This window comes from Chlorocebus sabaeus, chromosome 16 (genome assembly GCF_047675955.1).
Source record: "Chlorocebus sabaeus isolate Y175 chromosome 16, mChlSab1.0.hap1, whole genome shotgun sequence".
NCBI lineage: Eukaryota > Metazoa > Chordata > Mammalia > Primates > Cercopithecidae > Chlorocebus > Chlorocebus sabaeus.
Window position 1 is genome coordinate 33,889,150 of NC_132919.1, and position 25,327 is coordinate 33,914,476.

The 25,327-nt window shown below is 39.6% G+C and overlaps 1 protein-coding gene and 1 pseudogene across 4 annotated transcripts in view; one reads left to right on the plus strand and one right to left on the minus strand.

The window, feature by feature from the left end:
* AP2B1 (adaptor related protein complex 2 subunit beta 1) overlaps positions 1–25,327 on the plus strand; it is a 137,188-nt gene that overhangs the window by 7,581 nt on the left and 104,280 nt on the right. For all 4 annotated transcript variants that reach the window (XM_008011067.3, XM_008011069.3, XM_073004862.1 and 1 more), the window contains exons 3-5: positions 3,453–3,558; positions 11,250–11,385; positions 13,684–13,929. In XM_008011067.3, the coding sequence (XP_008009258.1) occupies positions 3,453–3,558; positions 11,250–11,385; positions 13,684–13,929 (488 nt within the window). The remainder of the gene's footprint in view (positions 1–3,452; positions 3,559–11,249; positions 11,386–13,683; positions 13,930–25,327) is intronic.
* On the minus strand, positions 1,764–3,121 carry LOC119621892 (transmembrane protein 160 pseudogene; annotated as a pseudogene).

Below are 25,327 nucleotides of genomic sequence, written 5' to 3' on the forward strand. Positions count from 1 at the left end.
TTTTTATGTATGTGTTTGGGTCTAGGAACAAAGGATTCTTCTGGGGAAAGTCCAACCTTTCATCTTTTGTAAAATTGTTCCTAAATAAAATAGATCATTTCTAGAAATGTGGAGGGTCTTCCCATCAAAGACAAACATTTTAGCCCATCTCAGCTTATTGTGCCTGTAGCTTAGCTTGCTTTATTTGTTGCTTAGGATCAGAATTCTGTGCTTTTGTATTCAGGAGTCCTTATATTTACCAAAGTATTCCAGACATGACACCAACTACCATTCTTCTTTTTCTCTTGTTGCAGTGAGTTGCTTAATTACATCAGCTTGTTGTCTATAGCTTTCAATCTTGGCAACACATTAGAATTGCTCAGGCAGGGAACTTTGAAATAATATTGATGCCTGGGTCTCAACCTCAGCCTGATTTCATTTGTCCTGGATATGGTCTGGGTGTGGGGATTTTAAAGGTTCTTCACGTGGCCAGGCATGGTGGCTTATGCCTGTAATCCCAGTATGTTGGGAGGCCAAGACAGGAGGATTGTTTGAGTGCAGGAGTTTGAGACCAGCCTGGGCAACATGGTAAGACCCTATCTCTATGAAAAAAATTAAAAAATTAGCCCTGTATGGTGGTGCACACCTGTAGTCCCAGCTATTTGGGAGGCTGAGATGGGAGGATCACTTGAGCTCAGGAGGTTGAGGCTGCAGTGAACTGTGACTGTGCCACTGTACCCTGGCCTGGGCAACAGAGAGAGACCCTGTCTCAAAAGAAAACAAAAATTAAAAAGAAAGCTCCTCAGATTGTTTTAATGTGTAGCCATGATTGAGAACTACTGCTAGCTGCTAACAGTGCTTGGTAGGTTTGATTGTGGAGAGGAGGAGGGAGGAAAGATAGGAATTTAATAAAGTTGTAGAATGTATGACTTTCCCTCTTTTAGTACCCCCTTTGGTCCTGCCCAACTTTTTCCTCTTTATTTTTATTACTTACACCTCACAAAAACCATTAGCCACTTGTCATTCATTCTCAGCTTTTTCTGATTTTCTTTTGGAAATATGTTTATTTCTTCTGTTAGCATTTTGTATGCTTTGATGAACCAAATGTCTATAATTATATAAAGGGATATAATTACAATTAAATAGTTACAATTTTAAAACTCTTTTAAGTCTTCAAACCTACTCTTGAAAAGGGTCCTGGTGACCTTTTTTTAATTCAGGCATTTGTAAAAGTTTGAGACTGCAGATTGAATCACTGCTGATAAACATCATACTTAAAAAAAATTGATAGATTGTGTTCCCTGTGCTTCCTGCAACACCCACCAGAACTGCCACTGAAACATATTCTTTAAATTTTTGCTTTTGGAATTGGAATAATTTCTGTTACATCCTGCTTTGATTCTACAACACCTGCTGCCGTTCACAATTCAGACTTTCTGAAACCCTGCCGTTTGTCCTTTACTGTTCCCGGAAGTGAATGAGAGGAACTAAGAGCTGGATTGGCAGGATGGGATGTGGTGAAGGGTCCTATGAAGAATGACTCTTTAAAGGGCCCAGCTTTTCTTGCTATGCTACTTTTGTAGCAGTTGATTAAATAGAAATTTTGGAACAATTTTTTTTGCCTTATTGGCCATGAATATTGAAATGAAAAAGTGTTCTACTTATGTGTCTTACTAATTTCTTCCTTTCCACATAAGGGTTTCAGGCAAATCACGTAGTGTTCTGTCCCCACTATTTCTTTTCTTTTCTTTTCTTTTCTTTTTTTTTTTTTTTGGAGGAGGGGAGGTCAGGTTTTAATGTCGCAGTCCTCAGGCGCCGTCATCCAGAGCCTGCCAGGGCCCGCGGCCATGTCGCTCACTCTGGTGTCAGTCGGCCCGCCTCATCAGGGCCTTTCGCGGAGACCGCCCCGTCGTCCTCTGGCACCAGCTCCACGTCCAGCTCCAGCTGCCGCATGTAGAAGCCCACGGCGCACACCTAGAGCAGGCTGGCGGCGAACACGGCGCCTGCAGCTGCGCCCCCTAGCGTCAGCTGCGTGGATCCCCGCAGCGCCGCCAGGCCCACCGCGTGTGAGACGTTGCCCCACACCACACACAGGCGGCCCCGCAGGAAGAAGCCATATGCTGCTTCGCCATCCATGTCACTCTGCATGAAGGAGATAACCCTGATGCCCGATGCCCGATGCCAGGAGGCCATTGCGGAACCAGGGGAAGAAGGCTGTCTCGTGCGCCTTTCGGAGGAGCCTGGCGCTCTCACAGTCCAGCTCAGACACGGGTGGCAGCGAAGCCCCGTTGTGGGGGCCATGGCCGAGGGCGAAGGACCCCTGGGCGCCCCCCCGCTCCGGGGCCACTGAGGTGGCAGTAGCAACCTCCGAAAGCGGAGACTGTCCCCGCTGTTTCTGTGCTGATGAATGAGATCTGGTTGAAAGGAACGACAGGAACAGTCTTGAAGGTGGAGGAAAGTCTTTGAGGCATGGTAGATGAGCTGGAGGATGTAGATGGAAAGTTGAGGTGTGAGTAGTCAACCTCTTTTTCATGGGCTTAGTGGTTTTTTTCCATTTCTTTTAAACAATATTAGGGTTGTTACTTTCTTTTTTATTTTGGGTCCAGCATCTTGAAGATAGGTGAGCCTGGAGACCAGGCCTTAAAATAGTGGTTACAGTCCCTGACATTTTACAGTGCGGAGCCTAAGCAGTCATTCAATATTGTACGTTTGGAATTGACTCCATTGTATACCATTCTTGGTTTCAAGATTATTCTTGTTTGATTGAATAGGAAGGGCCTTAAAGCCCACTAATTTATTAAAGTACTGATTAAAATAGTGATTCTCAACATTGGGTGTGCATTAGAGTCACTTGGTGGAGTTCTTAAAGGTATAAATATGAGTTCTTGACATTGTGATTTATTTGGCCCAGAGTGGAGCCTGTACTTTGTTATATTTAGTATTTCTTAGGTAATATGAGTGTGTGGCCAGGGTTGAGAAGCTTTGAGTTCAAGAGTCAGGAGACACAGTGCTAGCCCAAGTTTGTAACTCACTCTGTGAACTTTGAGCCTCATTTCTTAATCTGTAAAACCGAGCGTGGGTAAATGAGATAATACATACCTGCTCCCTACCTACATTTATGTTCTTCTCCAGACTTTAACATTCTGATGGAAGATCATCCTTCATATGCTGTTATCTCCCCCACTGTAGCTAGATATAATGAGATTTACTTTTTCCCACTCCTGTGGTTCTTAAAGATCTGGATTGCACCTTCCTCTCTGGCCATAATTTAAAAGGTTTTTAAAACTTACTGATGACTTCCTTATCAGTGAGTCAGATAATAGTCTAGGGCTTTGAATTTTACGTATTCTATAATTTTAAAATCTTATTTCAGTTGCTGCTCTACTATCCCGGTATTGGTTATTATATAGTGCAGTATTCTGCTCTAAATCTGTGGTCCTGGGACCTCACCAGTTTGTTCTCATCTCTTGCAGGAGAAATATTTGAACTAAAAGCTGAGCTCAACAATGAAAAAAAAGAAAAGAGAAAGGAGGCGGTGAAGAAAGTGATTGCTGCTATGACTGTGGGGAAGGATGTTAGGTAAGAGTCACCACTATTTATCACTTTAGAGGTCCATACCCCATCTTATGGCCTTTACTGCTTTTCCTTTAAAACTATCATAATCATGGAACCTCTAAGAATGAGTTTGTCCTACTAAAAACATCAGGAAGTACAGTCGCTTTTGTATTAATGCTCTACTTAAATGGGGTTTTTTTTTTGTTTTGGAGTGTGTGTGTGTATTTGTGTTAGAACAGTGAAACGAGTTTGATTTTTTTGCATTCACATCTAGCATAACACCTCCTGAGAACTGGCACAGTTGCAAATGTTTTGGCTGAGGTAGTTTTAGAAGATGATAAAAATATACTGAGAAGCATAAGTTCACATGATCTTTAATTGGCTCAAACCACTGCCCTCAGCTTTACAACTGTACGTTCAATTGCTGAATTCAAGATGAAAATCAATGTTAACCAAATCCATGTAATCTTATTTCTTATTTCTGTAATTAAGACCATTTGGAAATAAGTAAGGATTATATGCAGGCCCCTGAGGATTATCCTAGGACCCTTTCAGGGGGTCCGTGAGGTCAAAGGTGTTTTCATAATAATTCTTAGATGTTACTTGCCTTTTTCACTATTTTGATGTTTACAGTGATGGTGCAAAGCAGTGGTGGGTAAAACTGGTGGTGCCTCAGCATGAATCAAGGCAGTGGTGCCAACCATAATGGTAGTCATCGTATTCCTTACCACCATGTGCTAAAAAAGAGCAGTTTCACTTAGGAATGTCCTTCATGAGCAGTAAAAATTTGTTTTATTAAAACTTGAACCTTTTTAATACTCTGTTTGATGAAATAGGAATTACCCATAAAGCTCTTCTGCTGCATAGCAGTGTGATGGTCGACTTGAAAAAAAGCCCTTGTGCAGTTGTTTGAATTGCAAACACCATTTTTATGTAAAAGAATGATTCAGAGACAAACTATATTTAATCAGACTTTGGTATTTGGAAGATTTTTATCAAAAATGAACAAAGTGAACCTGTTACTTCAAGGGAAAAAAATTGACAATAGATACATTTCAGGTTTTAAGGTAAAAATTAGAATTTTGGAAAACCTGTATCTCCCATCATAAGCTTGACAGCTTCCTAATGCTTAAAGACTTTTCTGAGGAGATTGGTGGTGAAATTAATGATTGTGATTATTTGCTGTTTTATAATGAAATGTGTCAGCATAGCTCAGTGAAGCAATATTTTTCCAAATGACCAGAGCCTATGTATATCACAAAATCATGCACGGATAAAAGATCTATTCAAAATACAGTGTAGGCCAGGCGCGGTGGCTCACGGTTGTAATCCCATTACTTTGGGAGGCCAAGACAGGTGGATCACTTGAGGTCAGGAATTCGAGACCAGGCTGGCCAACATGATGAAATTCTGTCTGTACTAAAAAAATACAAAAAAGCCGGGCATGGTGGCACGTGCCTGTAATCCCAGCTACTCTAGAGGCTGAGGCAGTAGAATCACTTGAACACAGGAGGCGGAGGTTGCATTGAGCTGGGACTGCGCCACTGCACTCCAGCCTGGGCAGCAGAGTAAGACTCTGTCTCGAAAAAACAAAAAAACAAAATAGAATGTAAATGAATGGATTTTAATACAATCAAGTACAAAAAATTTATTGATATGGTTTCAGATTCTATATTGCAACTAACTTTTAAGAAACTACAGTGTGTGGACTCAGAAAGAGGAAAACCACCATTTGTCTAGTTTTATTTATTTATTTATTTATTTATTTATTTATTTATTTATTTTTGAGACAGGGTGTTACTCTGTCACCCAGACTGGAGTGCAGTGACGTGATCTCGGCTCACTGCAACCTTTGCCTCCCAGGCTCAAGTGATTCTCCTGCCTCAGCCTTCCCAGTAGCTGGTATTACAGGCGTGCACCACTGCCACCTGGCTTTATTTTTGTATTTTTAGTAGAGACGGGGTTTCACCATGTTGGCCAGGCTGGTCTCGAACTCCTGACCTCACATGATCTACCTGCTTTGGCCTCACAAAAGTGCTGGGATTACAGGTGTGAGCTGCTGTGCCCGGCTTGTCTAGCTTCAGTGTAACATCAAGAATTTCTAGTTATAGGCCGGGTGCGGTGGCTCACGCCTGTAATCCCAGCACTTTGGGAGGCCGAGGCGGGCGGATCACAAGGTCAGGAGATCGAGACCATGGTGAAACCCCGTCTCTACTAAAAATAGAAAAAATTAGCCGGGCGCAGTGACGGGCGCCTGTAGTCCCAGCTACTCGGGAGGCTGAGGCAGGAGAATGGCGTGAACCCGGGAGGCGGAGCTTGCAGTGAGCCGAGATTGCGCCACTGCACTCCAGCCTGGGCGACAGAGCAAGACTCCGTCTCAAAAAAAAAAAAAAAAAAAAAAAAAAAAGAATTTCTAGTTATAACAAAAAAAAAGAGAAAGTAAGGAATATCTAGTTATATGAAAAAGCTATTAAAATATTATTTCCTTTTCCAAGTTTTATTCATGTATGATGTTGGATTTTCTTCTTATGTTTCAAAACAACATTCTACAAAAGGTTGAATGCAGGAACATATGAGAAAGCCATTTTTGTTTAAAGTAGATATTAAAGAGAGTTGCAAAAAAAAACAGTGTTACCATCTCATTAATTTAAAAACAGTACATTTTACCTTGAAAATGTTATGAAATGGGTTTATTCTTGTTTTAATGGATTAATTTTTTAAAAATTTCTCAGTTTTAATTCCTGACATGGTAAAATATCAATAGGTATATAACTCACACGAACGAAAACTCTTTGGGATCTCAGGAATTTTTAAGAGTATAAAGGGATGCTGAGACCGAAAAGGTAAGGGCTGCTTCCCTAGCCAGACAGGGAGCCCAGATAGAAATGGCAGCATAGGAAATGACTCTGTATCATCTCTTGATCCAGGTGCTGCTCTTCTGAGGTGAATTTTTGCTATTTTTCTTTTGTTTGTTAGCACATAAAGCACATTTAGTTTTTAAATTAAGTGACCATCTATCTAAGGAGTTGGCAGACTTTTTTGTAAAGGACAAAATAGTAAGTACATCAGACTGGCATAGAAAGTACTCTTTGCTTAGCAGGCAAAGAGGCAAAACTGAGTTTGTTAGGTAGGTACTTACATAACAAGAGAGACGACAAATTTCCACAAATTTTTTATTGAGGATATTTGAAGTAAAATAATAGTTAAGTATAATGTTTTGTACCACAAGTCTACTATTAAGTGGGATTCTTTTTGGGGGATGATAACATTTTGCTTAATTAGGATTCATAGTATTTTTCATCATCGGATTTGTTTTATTTATTTATTGTTTTGAGACGGAGTCTTGCTCCATCGCTCAGGCTGGAGTGCAGTGGCGCAGTCTCGGCCCACTGCAGCCTTTCCTCCTGAGTTCAAGGGATTCTCCTGCCTCAGCCTCCTGAGTAGCTGGTACTGTATAAGGTGCCTGCCATCACTCCTGGCTGCCGCCAAGTGATCCACCTGCCTTGGCCGCCCAAAGTGTTAGGATTACAGGCATGAGCCACCATGCCCGGCCAAGATTCATATAGATGAACACTTAGTTCATCTATAAAAACCACTTTTAGCTCATGGATTGTACAAAAATCCAGCATTGGGCTAGATTTAGCCCACAGGTGATAGTTGCCTATCCGTGATCTGTCTAGTCACTGAAGGGCTGTTTTTGCCAAAGAATAAATCTGGATTGAAAGCATCAGTACAAACGAATGGTAAAAATTGTCATAACTCTTTTTTTGAGGGGGACGGAGTTTCATTCTTGTTGCCTAGGCTGCAGTGCAATGGCGTGATCTTGGCTCACTGCAACCTCCGCCTCCCGGGTTCAAGCCATTATCCTGCCTCTGCCTCCCGAGTAGCTGAGATTACAGGCATGCACCACCACGCCTGGCTAATTTTTGTATTTTTGGTAGGGATGGGGTTTCTCCATGTTGGTCAGGCTGGTCTCAAACTCCTGAAAAATTGTCATAACTCTGTACAGGGGCTGCCATGGTTTTGCCAAGCTTATTTCTGTATCCTGCAGAAAAGTTAAAACTTGATTTTTTTTTTTTTTGGTATGCCTGCTATTGCTGATAATTTTATTATGTACCTAGCACTATACCACTTATCATTATTCAAAAGAAAGGTTAGTAGATGTCTGTTTGCCTTCATGACACTTACTGTCTAGTTGATGAGACCCAAAACTTAAAAAATTAGGGAAAAATAAAACGTATTTATATAATTAGGCACCAAAGTATATATTTTAAAGGCAATATGAGTTCTACCAAAGAGAGATCCAGGTTAACAGAAAGAGTTGAAGAACCCTTCTTGGAGATGAAATATGAGCTGTGCCTAGAAAGATAGTGCAAAGAAATAAAATAGAGATTAGCTATTTGTAGATTGTGATATTTCAGCCTTCCCTGCAAGTAACCTCAAGTGCAGCACTGTCCAGTAGAAATACAGTGTGAACTACATTTGTAATTTTAAATTTTCTAATAGCCATTTTGAAAAAGTGAAAAGAAACAGATGAATTAATTTTAGTAATACATTTTATTTGACCCAGTATATCTAAAATATCCTTTTAGCATGTAATCAACATAAAAATTATTAATGAGATGTTTTGCATTTTATTTTTCATACTAAGTCTTCAAAATCCAGTGTGTGTTTTACATTTACATCACATCTCAGTTCACACTCGCCACATTATGTTTAGTAGCCTCATGTGACTAGTGGTCACCATATTGGAAAGTTCAGGTTTCCAGTTTATAGGTTGGCACTTAACACTTTTTGCTTCTTGCTTGATCTTTGGCTATTAAGTCTTCTTGACCTTGTATAGATTGCTAGAATTAAACTATTTAGGATCTTAAATTTGTTATTGGTTAATGTTTCACATTTATTTACTGGTTATGGTTGTTTTGTGCATGAGATAGTCTAGGAAATAGAAAACACATTTTTGGAGAGTGGTTCTTAGTATTTACTAAATTATTTACATGTGCATGAAACTACGGTAGGTACCATGCATACAAGTGAAACAAATAGTTTGCTTTTTAGGACAGAAGTTACTGGTTCACTGGAAATATGGTGGATTCTTTGACCTGAGTCCAGCTTCCTTTCTGTGAATAATTTCTACTTCTGTACCCTTTTGTGTATATAGGATGTATACCATGTGACCAGCTATTTCATTCCCTTTTTTCCCCTTACTTTCCTTGTGGAAATATACCTACATTTGTTTTTTCTTTCTTCTATGCTAGTAGCAAGACGTTTAGCAGTATTAAAAATTTATAAGGTACTTTGATAAAGCATTGTGGGGAAGATTAATTGCTAATTTCCCATAAAGTTATATTTATCCTATATTTTAAAGATACAGCTTACACTTTAGAATCTGACAAGCTCAACCCTTCCAAGCTAATGGTGCTCCTTTAAATTTATTTCCTGTGGCTTATAGGAGAATGGTAAATCATGAAATAACTACAACTTGGGAAAGGTATAAACTTCTTTTATATTTGATTACTCTCAAATTTTCATTTGTCTGAATAATGTTAAAAAAAAATTTCACTAAAAGGGAATCAGGACATCTTGGAGGAGGACTGATTCTAGGTCTGGGATTAGAAATGAGCCTGGATGGAGCATCTTGTCATAAAGGAAAGTATGGAAAATACCAGGTCATACCACAAGGATTCGGGAGCTGAGTTCCCACTGGTCAAGAATGGAAGAATATGAACATTAAAAAGTGTAACTGAAGTGCTTTGAAAGAGTACTAGATTGATATGAAGAATTATTATTCCTTTTGCCCTCTCGCACTCCTGAAAGCAAGATGATTCATCAGCAGCTCTACTAGAGCCACCCACAAAAAGTCAGCCAGGGTTCTTGCTGTTGTCGTGTCTGCTGAAACTGGGCACAGTCTGATCTGGAAATTCAGCCTCGTTATATGCCACCAGTGTTTCCATCAGTACGTGAAGGATATAGATTTCATTAAGTTGGACTAAGTGATCTTCCATAAATGGATTATCTAAGGCACCCACCCAATGAGATAAACCATGTTATCTTTTTGTACATAAAATAAATATTTTAAAATAATTATTGTTATTATTTATTTATTTATTTATTTTTTGAGATGGGGTCTCGCTCTGTTCCTTAGGCTGGAGTGCAGTGACATGATCATGGCTCACTGCAGCCTCTGCATCCCAGGCTCAAGTGATCCTCCCACCTCAGCTTCCTGAGTAACTGGGACCACAGGCGCACACCACCATGCCTGGCTAATTTTTAAAATTATTTATACAGACAAGGTCTCACTGTGTTGCCCAGGCTGATCTCACACTCCTAGGCTCAAGCAGTCCTCCCACCACGGCCTCCCAAAGTGCTTGGATTAAAGATGTGAGCCACTGGGCCTGGCTTTTTTGTTTTTGTTTTTGTTTTTTTTTTTGGATGTGATAAAGGTAGTGGGGGAAAAAAAAAAAAAAAGACACTTGGCTGGGTGTGGTGGCTCACATCTGTAATCACAGCACTTTGGGAGACCAAGGTGGATGAATCACCTGAGGTCAGGAATTTGGGACTAGCCTGGCTAACATGGTGAAACCCCCTCTCTACTAAAAATATAAACATTAGCCGGGAGTGGCGGCGCATACCTGTAATCTCAGCTACTCAGGAGGCTGATGCATTAGAATTGCTTGAACCTGGGAGGCAGGGGTTGCAGCAAGCAAAGATCGTGCCACTGCACTCCAGCCTATGCAACAGAGTGAGACTCTGTCTCAAAAAGAAAATAAAAAAGGATTCTTAAGATATATATTAAAATATTATAGATGAAGCTGGGCACAGTGGCTTATGCATGTAATCCCAGCACTGAGATTAACATTTTTCATAATAAAAAACTTATTCTAAAACTATATAGAGACCTTGTTGAGAACAGCACTACAATTTTTTTCTTATTTTTTTTTTTGATTGGGGACAAGGTCTCACTCTGTCATCCAGGCTGGAGTGCAGTGGTGTGATCATGGCGCACTGCAGTCTGGACCTTCTGGACTCAAGTGATCCACCTGCTTCAGCCTCCTGAGTAGCTAAGACTGCAGGTGTGCACCACCATACCCAGCTTTTTAAAAAAAATTTTTGTAGAGACAGGATCTCGCCATGTTGTCCAGGCTGACCTTGAACACCTGGTCTCAAGTGATCCTTACAGCCTCCCAAAGTGCTGAGATTACAGACATGAACCCCACCATGCCTGGCCTATAGTTTCTTTTCTTTTCTTTTTTCTTTTTTCTTTTTTTTTTGAGATGCAGGAGTCTCGCTCTTGTTGCCCAGGCTGGAGTGCAATGGCGAGATCTCAGCTCACCACAACTTCTGCCTCCCAGGTTCAAGCGATTCTCCTGTCTCAGCTTCCTCAGTAGCTGGGATTACAGGCATGCAGCATCATGCCTGGCTAATTTTTTGTATTTTTAGTAGAGATAGGGTTTCTCCATGTTGGTCAGGCTGGTCTCAAACTTTCCACTTCAGGTGATCCACCTGCCTTGGCCTCCCAAAGTGCTGAGATTATAAGTGTGAGCCCCCGCGCCCAGCCAGTTTCTTTCGTAATTCATTTCTGTGACAGTTACCACTGTGGAGACATTTGTTCTTGCATCAAATCACTCTGTTAGTTAAGGCTTTTCATATTCTGTCCAACAGCTTGGCACCACCACCTGCTTACTTTCCTTTTCTCTTTTACCCTCTCTTCTCAGTTCTCTCTTTCCAGACGTAGTGAACTGTATGCAGACTGACAATCTGGAACTAAAGAAGCTTGTGTATCTCTACTTGATGAACTATGCCAAGAGTCAGCCGGACATGGCCATCATGGCCGTGAACAGCTTTGTGAAGGTAACTTTTCCCAAGGCCTCAAGAACAGAGTCTGAATTGCAAATAAGTAACCTTTGTTCACAAGGAAGGAGTGTAGGGAAGTGTTGGCAATGACTAGGAATGTTCATGTTTTAAGCATTCTATATACCAGTGTGTGTCATCCAGGGAAATTCAAACCATGTGCTGAGCTTTCTGTTAGTGGGACTTGGTGCATCCTTGACAGATGGGTAGAAGAAAACCTGGTGAAACCTCACTGTTTTACCTTCTGAGGCTGACAAAGGTTGGGCATATCATTGTAGTATCAGTAAGTGGCGGCTTTACCTGTTTTATCTTTGTAGAAATTATGCTTATGAGTCAGCAGTAGTGGAGACTGTAGGAGTTTCTACTTTTGTTTCATTTAATAGGTCTTACGCCATTTGATTTTTTTTTTGATACGGAGTCTCACTCTGTCACCGAGGCTGGAGTGCAGTGGCATGATGTTGGCTCACTGCAACCTCTGCCTCCCAGGTTCAAGTGATTCTCCTGCCTCAGTCTCCCAAGTAGCTGGGATTACAGGTGACCGTCACCATGCTCAGCTTATTTTTGTATTTTTAGTAGAGACAGGGTTTTACCACGTTGGTCAGGCTAATCTCGAACTCTTAACTTCAAGTGATCCACCCACCTCGGCCTCGCAAAGTGCGGGGGTTACAGACACGAGCCACCACTCCCGGCCTGATTATTTTTTTTTAATGGAAAATTTTAAATATATTCGAGAAAAAGGACTAGTATAATAAATTCCTAAATGTTCATCTTGCAGTTTTAACAGTTACCGACACATAACCACTCTTGTTTATAATCCTCATACATATTTTCTGACCTCCAACCCTCTCTCCTGCTGGATAATTTTAAAGCAAATCCTAAGCATCATATGTTAAGTAGTTTTGTCCTTATATTTGTCAAGATAAGATCTTCTATTTAAACATAACCACAATATCATCATGTCTTTAAAAATGGACAAAACATTTTCTTATTATTGAATATCCAGTCAAATCTTTCCTATCATAGATTTAAAGAAAATAATAATGGGATCGTTCCCATTAATTTTTATTTTATTTTATTTTTTTTGTGACGGAATTTCATTCTTGTTGCCCAGGCTGGAGTGCAGTGGCACGATCTCAGCTCACCGCAACCTCTGCCTCCCAGGCTCAAGTGATTCTCCTGCCTCATCCTCCCGAGTAGCTGGGGTTACAGGTGTGCGCCACCACACCTGGCTAATTTTGTATTTTTAGTAGAGATGGGGTTTCACCGTATTGGCCAGGTTGGTCTTGAACTCCTGACCTCAGGTGATCCACCCGCCTTGGCCTCTCAGAGTGCTGGGATTACAGGCGTGAGCCACTGTCCCCAGCCTAATCTTTTTTTAATAGTTGTTTTTTCTCTGTTTGGAACTTAGTGTACATTTAAAAAAATCAGACAGCATTTCTAAAATTAGCTTCTATTTAAAATGTTTTGAAAGATATGCAATATGCCTTCTTCTTTCTCATGGACTTTTTGTTCTTTTCCTGTGTTTAGCTACGTTATAGAGTTAGAACATAACAGTTTGTTCTTTGTGATTGGTGGTTCATAGGTGGAATATATCGTTGGGAAAAATTTAGTTTACATTTTTTGGAAGTTAGAGTTGTGCATGGATCTATATGGGCTTAAAGACATTTTTAAATGTAGGGCAGTTTAAAAGAGTGTTCTTTCTCCATATTCTCTTTACTATATTTGGAAGCCCTGGCTAGTAAAAGAGAATGTATGTTAGTCAAGAACTCAGAGGGCCCTCTCTGCTGCGTAACTCCAGGTACTTATTTCAAGCCCAGACCAGCTCCTGTGCTCCCCTTTGTTTTCTTGGCTGCAGGCCCCAGAAATCTAACTCACTTTTCTCTCTATTTGATGCTTAGGAACTCACTGTGGAGTAGGGCACAGTCTTTCCAGTTCCTCTTTTTTTTTTTTTTCTGTGCCGGAATACAAGCCCAAAAGCTTTTCCTGTTTTTAGGGCAGATCGTAATGACTGTGGGATGGTACCAATTCCCTAAGCCTCTGCCTGGCCCTGGAATGAATCCTACTGAGCTGTTTCTCATTTTGTATTTAAAACAGTTAAATGACTTCCTCACCTAAACTCGTAAATAGGGCAGCTAAGATTTGTACTTAGGAAAGGAATAGCATGGAAGATTGGAGCTCGTGTAGAATGTATGTGGAAGCTTAAATTAATGAGGTAATTCTTTTGCAGCTTATGTAAACTGGACTGTTTACTTTTAGCCACCATGTATACTTACAGTTGTTGGTGATTGTTTTCTACAGGACTGTGAAGATCCTAATCCTTTGATTCGAGCCTTGGCAGTCAGAACCATGGGGTGCATCCGGGTAGACAAAATTACAGAGTATCTCTGTGAGCCACTCCGCAAGTGCTTAAAGGATGAGGATCCCTATGTTCGGAAAACAGCAGCAGTCTGCGTGGCAAAACTCCATGATATCAATGCCCAAATGGTGGAAGATCAGGGATTTCTGGATTCTCTACGGGATCTCATAGCAGATTCAAATCCAATGGTAATAAGCTTCTGCTTTTATAAAGAGAGCAGTATTTAAAATGAGTCCCTTGTTAAAGCGTGTTTAATATGAACCTTGTCTTTGGAATACTGGGTTATGGGGTAGCTATGGGAAATATGACTTTGTGTGTCTCACTGATTGTATATTTCATATCCTAGGTGTTTTTGAGGTGAGAACCAAGTACTAAAATGCAGGGACCTTCAAGCAAATCTTTGTGTTGTACCTATGCTCATATTTGCCTATAAACTTTCATCATTTTCTTTAGGAGATTTGGCCTTAACTTTATGTATATTTAAGATTATTTTCTTCAGATCAATATTTGTGATATTTTCTGGTGGTGTGGGACTAGAAACTGAATGAAAATGATCTTTGTTACCTAATTATTATGATGCATTTCTCTATAGGGGAATTTCTAATACAAAATTATTATTATTATTTTTTGAGACAGGGTCTCACTCTGTCACTCAGGCTGGAGTGCAATGGCGCAATCTCGGCTCACTACAAGCTCCACCTCCCGGGTTCACGCCATTCTCCTGCCTCAGCCTCAAGACAAGATTATTTTTAGCCAACTTGATTATGTTCTAAATGTTTAGCAGCCAGAATGTAGCTTAACACCTTAAAGTTTTTGGATCTTTTCTTTTCCGTATTGACATTTTAAACTTTGCTTATATAATGAAGGAGATCAAGTCCCAAGTGATATGTTTGACTCCAGTAGTAACTAAAGCTCATTTGAATTGGGTACTAATTGAATATATTGGATGGGTCATTAAATATAGTTGCAAAGAAGATGGAGGAAAATAGCCACTTTCTTTAAAGTGCTACCTTTTTGGTCTAATGCAGTGTTTACTGAAAGGTGCATAACACTAAGAGTTAATCAGTGGATAGCCTTTGAATATTCCCTTTTTAAAATTACTTATCTATTTATTTATTTTTTACAGATAGGATCTTGCTCTGTGGCCAAGCTGGAGTGCAGTGGTACAGTCATAGCTCACTGTGACTTTGAACTCCTGGGTTCAAGCACTCCTTCCACCTCAGCCTCCTGAGTAGCTAGGACTGCAGGCACATGCCACCACATCCAGCTAATTTTTTTTTTTTTTTTTTTTTTGAGACAGAGTCTTGCCCTGTTGCCCAGGCTGGAGCACAGTGGCACGATCTTTGGGAGGCTGAGGCAGAAGGATCACTTGAAGCCAAGAGTTTGAGACCAGCCTGGGCAACAAAGCGAGACCCTGTCTCTACAAAAAAATTTTTTAAAAATGTGTTGGGGCTGGGCGCAGAGGCTCACGCCTGTAATCCCAGCACTTTGGGAGCCCGAGGCGGGTGGATCACAAGGTCAGGAGATCAAGACCATCCTGGCTAACATGGTGAAACCCCGTCTCTACTAAAAATACAAAAAATTAGCCAGGCGTGGTGGCGGGCGCTTGTAGTTCCAGCTCCTCCAGGGGTTGAGACAGGAGAATGGCGTGAACTCCGGAGATGGAGCTTGCAGTGAGCAAGGATCACGCCACTGCACTCCAGCCTGGGTGACAGAGCAAGACTCCGTCGCAAAAAAAAAAAAAAAATTCGTTGAATATGGTGGTGCTTGCCTGTAATTCCAGCTACTTGGGAGGCTGAGGTGTGAGAATCCCTTGAGCCCAGGAGTTTAAGGCTATAGTGAGCTGTGATTGCACCACTGCATTGTAGCCTGAGTGACAAAGCCTGTCTCAAAAATATAAAAAAATAAATATTTTCTAAAGTTAGTAGTATCTACTTTACAGAATGTTTAGCTGGCACCTTGTAATTTTGGCTTTGCTTTTGATTCACTGTTATTCTGAGCAACTGTCGATAATTCTCTACCTGAGGACAGATGAGATGAAAAGTGTTTGTGCTGCAACAATCAACCAGGTGGGCAGAATATCATGTACCCCATGGAAACTTACCAAATATTCAGTGGTGCTAAGAATATGGAATGGCTCAAAGGGAAAATGAGTTCTGACTTACAGGCAACTCCAGTTTGAGGCAGCATCTCTAGGCTCATGTAAATTTTTTAATGCAGAACCTACACAGTTAGATGGTCAAGGATAAGGCCTAAGGGATGTTTAGCAGTAAAGTCGTGTGTGTGTGTGTGTGTGTGCGCGCGCGCGCATGCTCAAGTAGCACACTTAGAGATCTTTATCCAGATAAACTGAGAGGAATAAAATGATTCTGAAACAAGCTTAGTTTGTCCGATTTATTCAAAGTTTACATTGCAGAGGAGAGAGCTAGTTTTCGTCCAGTTCATAAGATCAAGTGGCATATGTATGCTATTTATGTATTTGTGTTTTTTTATTATGGGAATCTTCAAACATTCAAAATTAGGACAAATAAATGAATAAATAAAATGAATTCATTTATCATCACTAGATTCACTAGTCGTCAATACATGCCAGTCTTGTTTTACTTATTTTCTTTCCCCATCCCCTAGCTATATAAAATTTAAGCAGGCAACACATGAGCAAGTTTCTATTTGAATTTAATATATCATAATATTATAGTAAACTGTATAATGTTATTAATTTTTAACCTGTTTTTACTACAACAAATCAAAACGTGACTTGGGGAGATTTTCATAAATATCTTTGAGGAGACTTTTAGAGAAAGTTCAAAGCTTGGTAGGTTTTTGAGAAACAGTTTCAGGAATACCTCATGTTTTGTTGTCCATTTATAGATTTTCCTAGAGCAGGGTGTCAGCATTAGATAGTGAATTACTGGACCAACTGCTCTCCAAATAGAAACTCTTTGCTGTTTTGTCAGAACTCAGTAGCAGAACTTTTCTGATATTGTTTGACTTAGCCTAGAGAGGTGCCTGGAGTGTAAAATTTAAGAAGACACTCATTCTCAGGTGCCAACTCTGTACCTCACAAGCCTGAGAACAGAGTGCCTCCTTAAATTTTGTGCCTTAGTGCCTCACTTGCCTTACTCTTGTCCTGGCCTTGTTACACATACCCATGTTAAAATCATTTTTTGAGCTCTTCATTCTTGTTTTAGTGAAGAACTGAAAAGCTTGGGCTTAAGAGGCAGCCAGCACACATAGATACATACCTATTTTTGATTTTGAATTTATACCTCTCATCTCAACTGTATGTCCTACTTATTACCTTAGAGTATTATAACTGTCATTAGAACACTTAAATTTAAGTGCCTTCTATGCCATGCACAATGGTAGATACTTTTACTTTATAATGTTTCACTTAGTTATCACATCTGTCCTGTGAAGCAGAGGTTATTCCATGTTACAGGTCAAGAAATCTGCACTCAGACTGAAGAACTCTTCCTAAAGTCATGCAGCTAGTAGTGATGTAGCTAGGATCCCCACCTAGTTCTGAGTCCCAAACTCCATTGCTGGTTACTACCTTTGTGGATGAACGTATACTATAGAATTTAGGCCAGGTGTGGTGGCTCACGCCTGTCATCCCAGCAGTTTGGGAGGCCACAATGGGTGGATCACCTGAGGTCAGCAGTTCACGACCGGCCTGACCAACATAGCAAAACCCTATCTCTACTAAAAATACAAAATTAACTGGGCCTGGTGGTGCATGCCTGTAATCCCAGCTACTTGGGAGGCTGAGGCAGGAGAATCGCTTGAACCCAGGAGGCGGAGGTTGCAGTGAGCTGAGATCTCATGCCTTTGCACTCCAGCCTGGGTGACAAGAACAAAACTCCATCTGAAAAAAAAAGAAAAAGAAAAAGAATTTAAATGTGTATGTGTGCCATGCACACACACACACACAACACACACACACACACAGAACTGCTTCATTTTCTCAAAATGTTTACATTTTTGAATACATAAAGACTGAATTATCTGAACACTGCTTCATCATAGAAATCTCAAAAAAGAAAAAAACAAAAACGAAAGATACAAAAAAAAAAAAAAAAAAAAGAAATCTCAATCCTCTTATTCCAGTGATGGATATGAGTCCTTATTTTACTGCTCTCGAGGAGTGATTTTGTTCCACATTTTTAGAGGCTACTCCACATGGTGGCAGCACTGCACCAGCACATACTAGATTCTCAGAAAAGAAAAGAATGAATGCCTCCAAGGGGTTGTGCCTTAATAGTTTTCTTGTAGCTCACTTCAGAAGGGCATCCTAGATTTGAAAGCACTAGAATATCTGCAGAAATGACTTAGGAATCTTCTAATATGAGAGACAAATGTTGATTGAGAGCTGAAAATTCTTGGTGTTATGTTGACCTCAAATCTGGTTCCTAGTGACACTGTGCCTTGCTGCAGGTAACAAAGCTTTACTATAGTTTTGTTTCCTGTCTTTTGGGAAGAATCACATACATCTTACTTTCCTGCAGTTGTTTTACCATTTATAGTTTAGTTGAAGCTAACTTTTGATGAAATACTAGTTAAGAGAGAAAAGATGAATTTAGAAGTAAAAAAAAACTCACTCTATTAAGTCCTAGCTTTATGTTCATGTTGTTTAACTTACCCAATTCTGTTTCCTTTTCTGGAAGATGAAGGTTACTATCTTAGAGAGTTGTTCGGATTATTAATTGAGCTTTTACATGAAAAGCGCCTTATAAAGTGCTTGGCTTATGGGAGCTCATAAGTGGTGGCTGCTACTGTAATTATGAAGTAGATATTAGGCAGAGGTTAACATTATTGCTACAATATTAATTTAAAAGGTTCTGATTCCTTTAATATTTGTACAGACTATCTGTTCCAAGGGAATTAGAATTAAACTTGTCATCAGACGTGGACTTTATTAGTTCATTATTTTGAAGGTAAACCTCCATCCAGAATAAGGAAACATTTTAGAGCTATAGGGAAATAGCTTTCGTGATTTTTTTACAAATGTCATCAGTATATATTTGCAAGAAAATGTAACTTGTTTGGCATGTGACTTGTTTTAGTGAGATATGCACTTTTGAATGATAGTATTCTCTAGCTTTTTGCCCAAACATTAGGATTTTCTTTCCTTACTGTGGTTTTCTTTTTTGCTCTCAGAGGCATTTAGGGGTATTCCAACTTCAGTTAACTTACATATGTTAGAATTTGCAACTCCAGAGATGCTCTTGACAGCCCCACCACATGTGCTTTGCTTTTTGTTTTTATTTATTTTAAAAATTTGTATTTTATTTTTTGAGAGACACGGTCTTGCTCTGTCGCCCAGGCTGGTGTGCAATGGCTTGATCATAGCTCAGTGCAGCCTCAGACTCCTGGGCTCAAGCAATCTTCCCGAGCAACTGGAACTACAGGCATATGCTACCATGCCCAGCTAATTTTTTTTATTTTTTGTAGAGATGGGTCTTGTTTTGTTGCCCAGGTTGGTCTCAATTTCCTAGCTTAAAGCAGTCCCCCTGCCTCGGCCTCTCAAATTACTGGGATTATAGGTGTGAGCCACCATGCGTGGCCTGCTTTTTGTTTTTTTGAGTTCAGTCCTCCTAAGTCCCTTTGGCTTACTGCCTAGCGCCTTTGATCTTCATCTTCCAGACCTTCTATCACTTTCAGAGCTGCCCACGAGAATACCTACGCTTCCTTGTTCTGTCCTCTCTGCAAAAGTACAAACTGCTGAATTAGTAAAAAAAAAAAAAATTCTCATTTGTTAAGTGTTCTTCTGCACAAGCAGCATGCTCTCAGAATAGCCTCAATTCAGGCCAAGTATAATCTTTAGCAAAAGTTGTAGTTAAACTTCCAGCTTCTTTTAATTTGGACTTTTGCTTGAAAACCATTTTATGAAAAATGACATTTTTCGTCTCAGAAAACAGTATGTATTTTGACTATGTGCTAGCCAGCACGTAGACACAGCATGGGATTATGATGGTGGTTCTCAACCAGGAGTGATTCTACTCTCCAGGGGACATTTGGCGATGTCTGGTAACACTTTTTTGGTTGTCAAACCTGATGGGAGGAGTGCTACTGGCATACATTGGGTAGAGTCCAGGGATGTTTTCAACATCCTTCAGTGTACAGGACATTCCCCCCACAACAAAGAATTATCCAGCAGTAAATGTCAGTAATGCCAAGGTTGTGAAACCCTGGATTATGGAAATAGCATTGAGGCTTTAGAGCCAGAATGGCTGCTGTTTGAGTCCTGGCTTGGCTGCTTACTAGAAATGTGGCTTTGAACAAGTTATTTAAAATGAGCTTCAGTTGTCTTATATGTAAAACTGAGGTAATAATGCCTATTTTAGCGAATTATTTTGAAGATGAAAAAATAATGTATTTAAAATTTTAAACTTTCCCTGATATATGGTAAGTGCTTAATAAACTGCAGCTATTCTTGAGGAATTGGCCTAACATTATGCACCTTCCGGTTGTTACAATCTTCATTTAGGCATTAGGAAGTTTACCTGTATGGTGATTTGTTGTCAACCTAAGATGATATTGAAAAATGCCATCTGTCTGGATCTCTTTCTAAGTTCAAGGAAGATTTTTGTTAGAATATATTTGGTATTCATGTAGGCTATGTTAAACTGTCTATTAAAGGTAGGCCCAGAATGCATAGAAAAACTTAATGACTTCACTGAATTTAGTACTTAAATTATAGTATTGCTGTTATCCTTAAATATATATTAATAAGTAACAGTTATAAAATTAAAATATTATACATAAATGAAATTAAAAATGTATAGTACTTGTCATATCAAATGTCCATGAAGGAGTTAGAGCTGGTAGAATTTTAGGCACGTATGAGAATGTCAGTACATGGTGACCACTTGTTAAGAGTAACATTGAAGGTAATATATTCAGTCTGTATCTGAGTTCCCCAAATGACTCACATTGTATTTCATATTAAAAAAGGAGCTGCTGTTAATTTCTGCAGGATTGAATTTTGGGTAAGTGGAATCATTGGGGGCTGCTTTGATATGAAGCCAACTTGCCAGCTCTTGAATTTCCCACCAGTTGGTCTGAGTGTATTTCTGTCTCTACTTATAGAGAAAGCAAACACTTTTTGTTTTCCTTTTATACTGTGCTTTGTGGAAATCATTTTCTGTGTATTTTCACTTTTAAAATATAATTTCATTGTTTTATATTATTACGAACTTAGGTTTTAAAAAATACCTTATTTTTTAGAGGAACAATTTTAAATTTATAGAAAAGTTACAAAGACAGTACAGAAAGTTTTCATATACCCTTCAGTCAATTTTAACTAATGCTAACGTCTTACTTAACTATGGTACATTTGCCAAAACTGGGAAATTAGCATTGGGATGTTACTATTGACCAAAGTAGAATTTCACCAATTTCAACACTAATGCCCTTTTGCTATTCCAGGATTCAGTCCGGAATATCAAATTGCATTAAGTCACTTCCTTTTATAATGTATCAATCTACTCTGTTTGAAGATAGCTCAAAAACAGAAAAGTGCTTTAGAACCATGAAATGGCATTTTTCATCCAGTCACCATAGCATGGTGATTGAAACTCAGGCTCTAGAACCAAATAGACTTGGGTTTGTATCCTGGTTCTGCTATTTCTTAACCATGTGGTGTCTCTAAATTTTAGTATCCTCATCTACAAAGTGGAGATTACAAATAGTGCTACTATCATAGGATTGTTGTGAACATTAAAGGACAGAGGGCTTGCAAAGCACTTAATACTGGTTCTCATATGGAGTAAGCCCCTAATAATAACAAACACTTTTTTTTTTTTTTTTTAATTTAGAGACTGTCTCACTCTGTCGTGCAGGCTAGAGTGCAGTGGCACAATCTCGGCTCACTGCAACCTCCATCTCCTGGGCTCAAGTAATTCTTCCACTTCAGCCTCCTGAGTAGCTGGGAGCACAGGCACATGCCATCGTGCCTGGCTAAGTTTTGTATTTTTAGTAGAGACAGGGTTTCACCATATTAGCTAGGCTGGTCTGGAATTCCTGACCTCAAGTGATCCACCTGCCTCAGCCTCCCAAAGTACTGGGATTACAGGCATGAGCCACCATGGTCAGCAGAAACGTATATTCTATATTGTACAGTGATTGTAGTGCCAGATATTAATAATTCTAAAAGGGTTAGTATTTCAGTGGTAAAATTTACTTTTTAATTTTATAAGATTAAAGTTTTAAGATTAAGATTAAAACTTTTAGGATGAAGAATTTTAAAGATTAAATTTTTTAAAGCTCTGAGGGCAATTTACCTACAAATGAAGCTAAGTCTACTAATAGTACTACTTACTACTTTTACAGGGTAATTATTCAAGGGTGTACGTTTAAAGTAGTTCTCAACAGCAACTTCCTGAAAACTGGATCTGTTGTGTGTTGTTTTGGTAGTTTACCAGTAGATCAAGGCTCGTTTGTCACTTTCCTTTTAGATGACCTCAAGACTGTAATTTGGCTGGAGAATACTTTACTCTCAGAAATAGGGAGATCATAAGTGGTGTGATAATAAGTGTTTTATTTTGTTCAAGTTGCAGCTTGCTTTAATAAATTTTAGAGGCCATGGTCCAAATAACTGTGATGGTTAGGGGCATGCCTTTTGTTTGTTTATCGATATTTATTTGTAGTGTTTTGGCTTTGAGAGTACTTGAATTTTGCTAAATCATATCTTAAACCACTTAAGTAATGAACTTTATTTTTTGTAAACCTTGTTACCATGTAATCAAACTTTTCTTTTCTTTTTTTTTTTTTTTTTTTTTTTTGAGGCGGAGTCTCGCTCTGTGGCCCAGGCTGGAGTGCAGTGGCCAGATCTCAGCTCACTGCAAGCTCCGTCTCCCAGATTTACGCCATTCTCCTGCCTCAGCCTCCCGAGTAGCTGGGACTACAGGCGCCCGCCACCTCGCCCGGCTAGTTTTTTGTACTTTTTAGTAGAGACGGGGTTTCACTGTGTTAGCCAGGATGGTCTCGATCTCCTGACCTCGTGATCCGCCCGTCTCGGCCTCCCAAAGTGCTGGGATTACAGGCTTGAGCCACCACGCCCGGCCCAAACTTTCTTTTCATAATGAGATGTGTTGACTCACTAGGTAGTTTACCTCTCATTCTAAGGAAGAAGATGGGGAAAAAACGGAATATTCTAGATTGTAATGTAGCAGGCATATTGGCATTCTAGACAGTGTTTTGGATTAAAGTATAAGCTCTAAGTTGTACTTGTTTGACTGGTACTGCAGTCATTGTCTCCTTGTGGAGATAATAATGACTGAAACTCTCAGAACAAATATGTTGTCCTGTGCCTCACATGGCATTTGAGGTCATTCTGTAAAGGAGATAGCAATATTTTAAACCATTGCTAATTTAGAAGAGAACAAAAATATGTAAACCACCTGTGTATTTCCTCATAATAATTTTGGTCAGTTATTCTGCTTTCACTTTATTCAAGTCTTCAGGGACACCAGCCAAAATAATTGTAAATTGAGCAGAAAAACTGAGGCATAAATCTGTTCATAGTGTGTGACCTTGAAGGTCATTGCTGGAAGTCAAAGTCCTGTAAATAGTAATTTACTTAACAGGAAGAAGTCACTGAACTGGAAAGTGGTAAGTTTCTTAGGTTCCAAGGCCACGAAAATGAGTGAAATTAGAGTGCAGGGTGAAAATCATTTAAAGGGACAGGGAGATGGGTGAGAGATTCCTCATAAGTGAGCTTATGTATGTGATATTCCACTCCCAGTTTAAATCTAGATTTCCTTTGACAGTCTTTTTTTTTTTACAGGGTCATTTTTATTCTAACCATACCTACTGTACCAGCTCACTCCTTCTTTAACAAAATGAGGTCAAATTTATTATCCTCAACTGCTGCATATAAGACAGGTATAGATCATAAATCATATTTTATAGCTAGGTAGTAAATCTTTGCCTCTTTAAGTACTGTCAGGATATGATTATCTCTGAAATATATAAAGTAGGATACATTTTTCTCCTTGTATATAAATCTACATGTCACCTTTGCTGGAAATAATGCTTGGATTATATCATCCTCCCCTACTCTGAATCTTTCCCTTCCCTTAGTTGAAGTTCACAAGTCTTGGAAGCTCTATAAATGCTGGAGACCGAGTATTAGTACTCAGACACTGGAATCAGATGCAGACCTTGAGTTCAGATTCAAGCAGGAATCCCTTTCTGGCTGTGTTGACCCTAAGCAAGTCACTGAACTTCTGTAAGCCAGTTTTGTTATCTGTAATAGGTGGCTTTTAGTAGCAGCTACTTCAGAGTTGTTATGAGGTTTAATAGCACAAAGTAAATATTCAATACATTTTAGCTATTCCAGTTTTTTATCTCTATAAAACTCATTCTGTTAGTGTAATGTAAGTAAAAATACAAATTGCCTATCTTTAAAAATTCAGGCTGAATATGGTGGTTCACACCTGTAGTATTAGCACTTTGGGAGGCCAAGGTAGGAAGATTGCCTGAGGCCAGGGATTTGAGAGCAGCCTGGGCAACATAGCGAGACCCTGTTTCTATTAAAAAAAAAAAATCAGCAGACTCCACAGGTCATAAGGAAATAATCATATTGAAGAGAGGTCTGTAATTAAGGCAGAGAAAGATTTGTCTAGGATTGAGTATGATTTTACACATCCATATATGCTGCTTTTATATATATGTTTGTGTTTAATATCTGTATCTGTAAAGTATACATAATTGGGTTAACTCTTTGAGGAGATGTGAGGGGTGGGAAATGTTTAGTTGCAGTCTCCCCAAGAATAGAATTTACCATAATTGGGAGGCAAGATGAATAAAGGATTTTTTTTAGTTTTTTATTTTTATTGTTATTTTTATTTTTCTTGGAGACATAGTCTCATTCTGTTGTCCAGGCTGGAGTGCAATGGTGTGATCTTGGCTCACTGCATCCTCTACCTCCCATGTTCAAGTGATTCTCGTGCCTCAGCCTCCCGAGTAGCTGGGATTACAGGTGTGCACCACCATGCCTGGCTAATTTTTGGTATTTTAATTAGAGACAGGGTTTCCCCATGTTGGCCAGGCTGATCCCAGCTTCTGGCCTCGAGTGATCCACCTGTTTCAGCCTCCCAAAGTAAACCTGCTGGGATTACAGGTGTGAACCCCCATGCCCGGCCAAGGATTTATTTTTTTTAATGCTGCAGATGTGTCCCTTTGTAATCTAGATGCCAACTTTTTATAAATCAACTTGTGCTGAGGAAGCTCTCTTAAGAAACACTATTTGTAGGCCAGGTACCGTATGGTGGCTCACACCTGTAATCTCAGCACTTTGGGAGGCCAAGGTGGGAGGACTGCATGAGGCCAGGAATTTGAGACCAGCCTGGACAACATAGGGAGACCCCTGTCTCTACCAAAAAAAAAAAAAAATTAGCCAGGCATGGTGGCATGCACTGTGGTCCCATCTACTAGTTCAGGATTACAGTGAACTATATGATTATGCCACTACACTCTGGCCTGGGTGACAGGCAAGACCCTGTCTCTTAAAACCAACCAACCAAACAAACCACAAGGAAATTCTATTTAAAAATTAATTTTTAAAGCAAAACTTTCTCT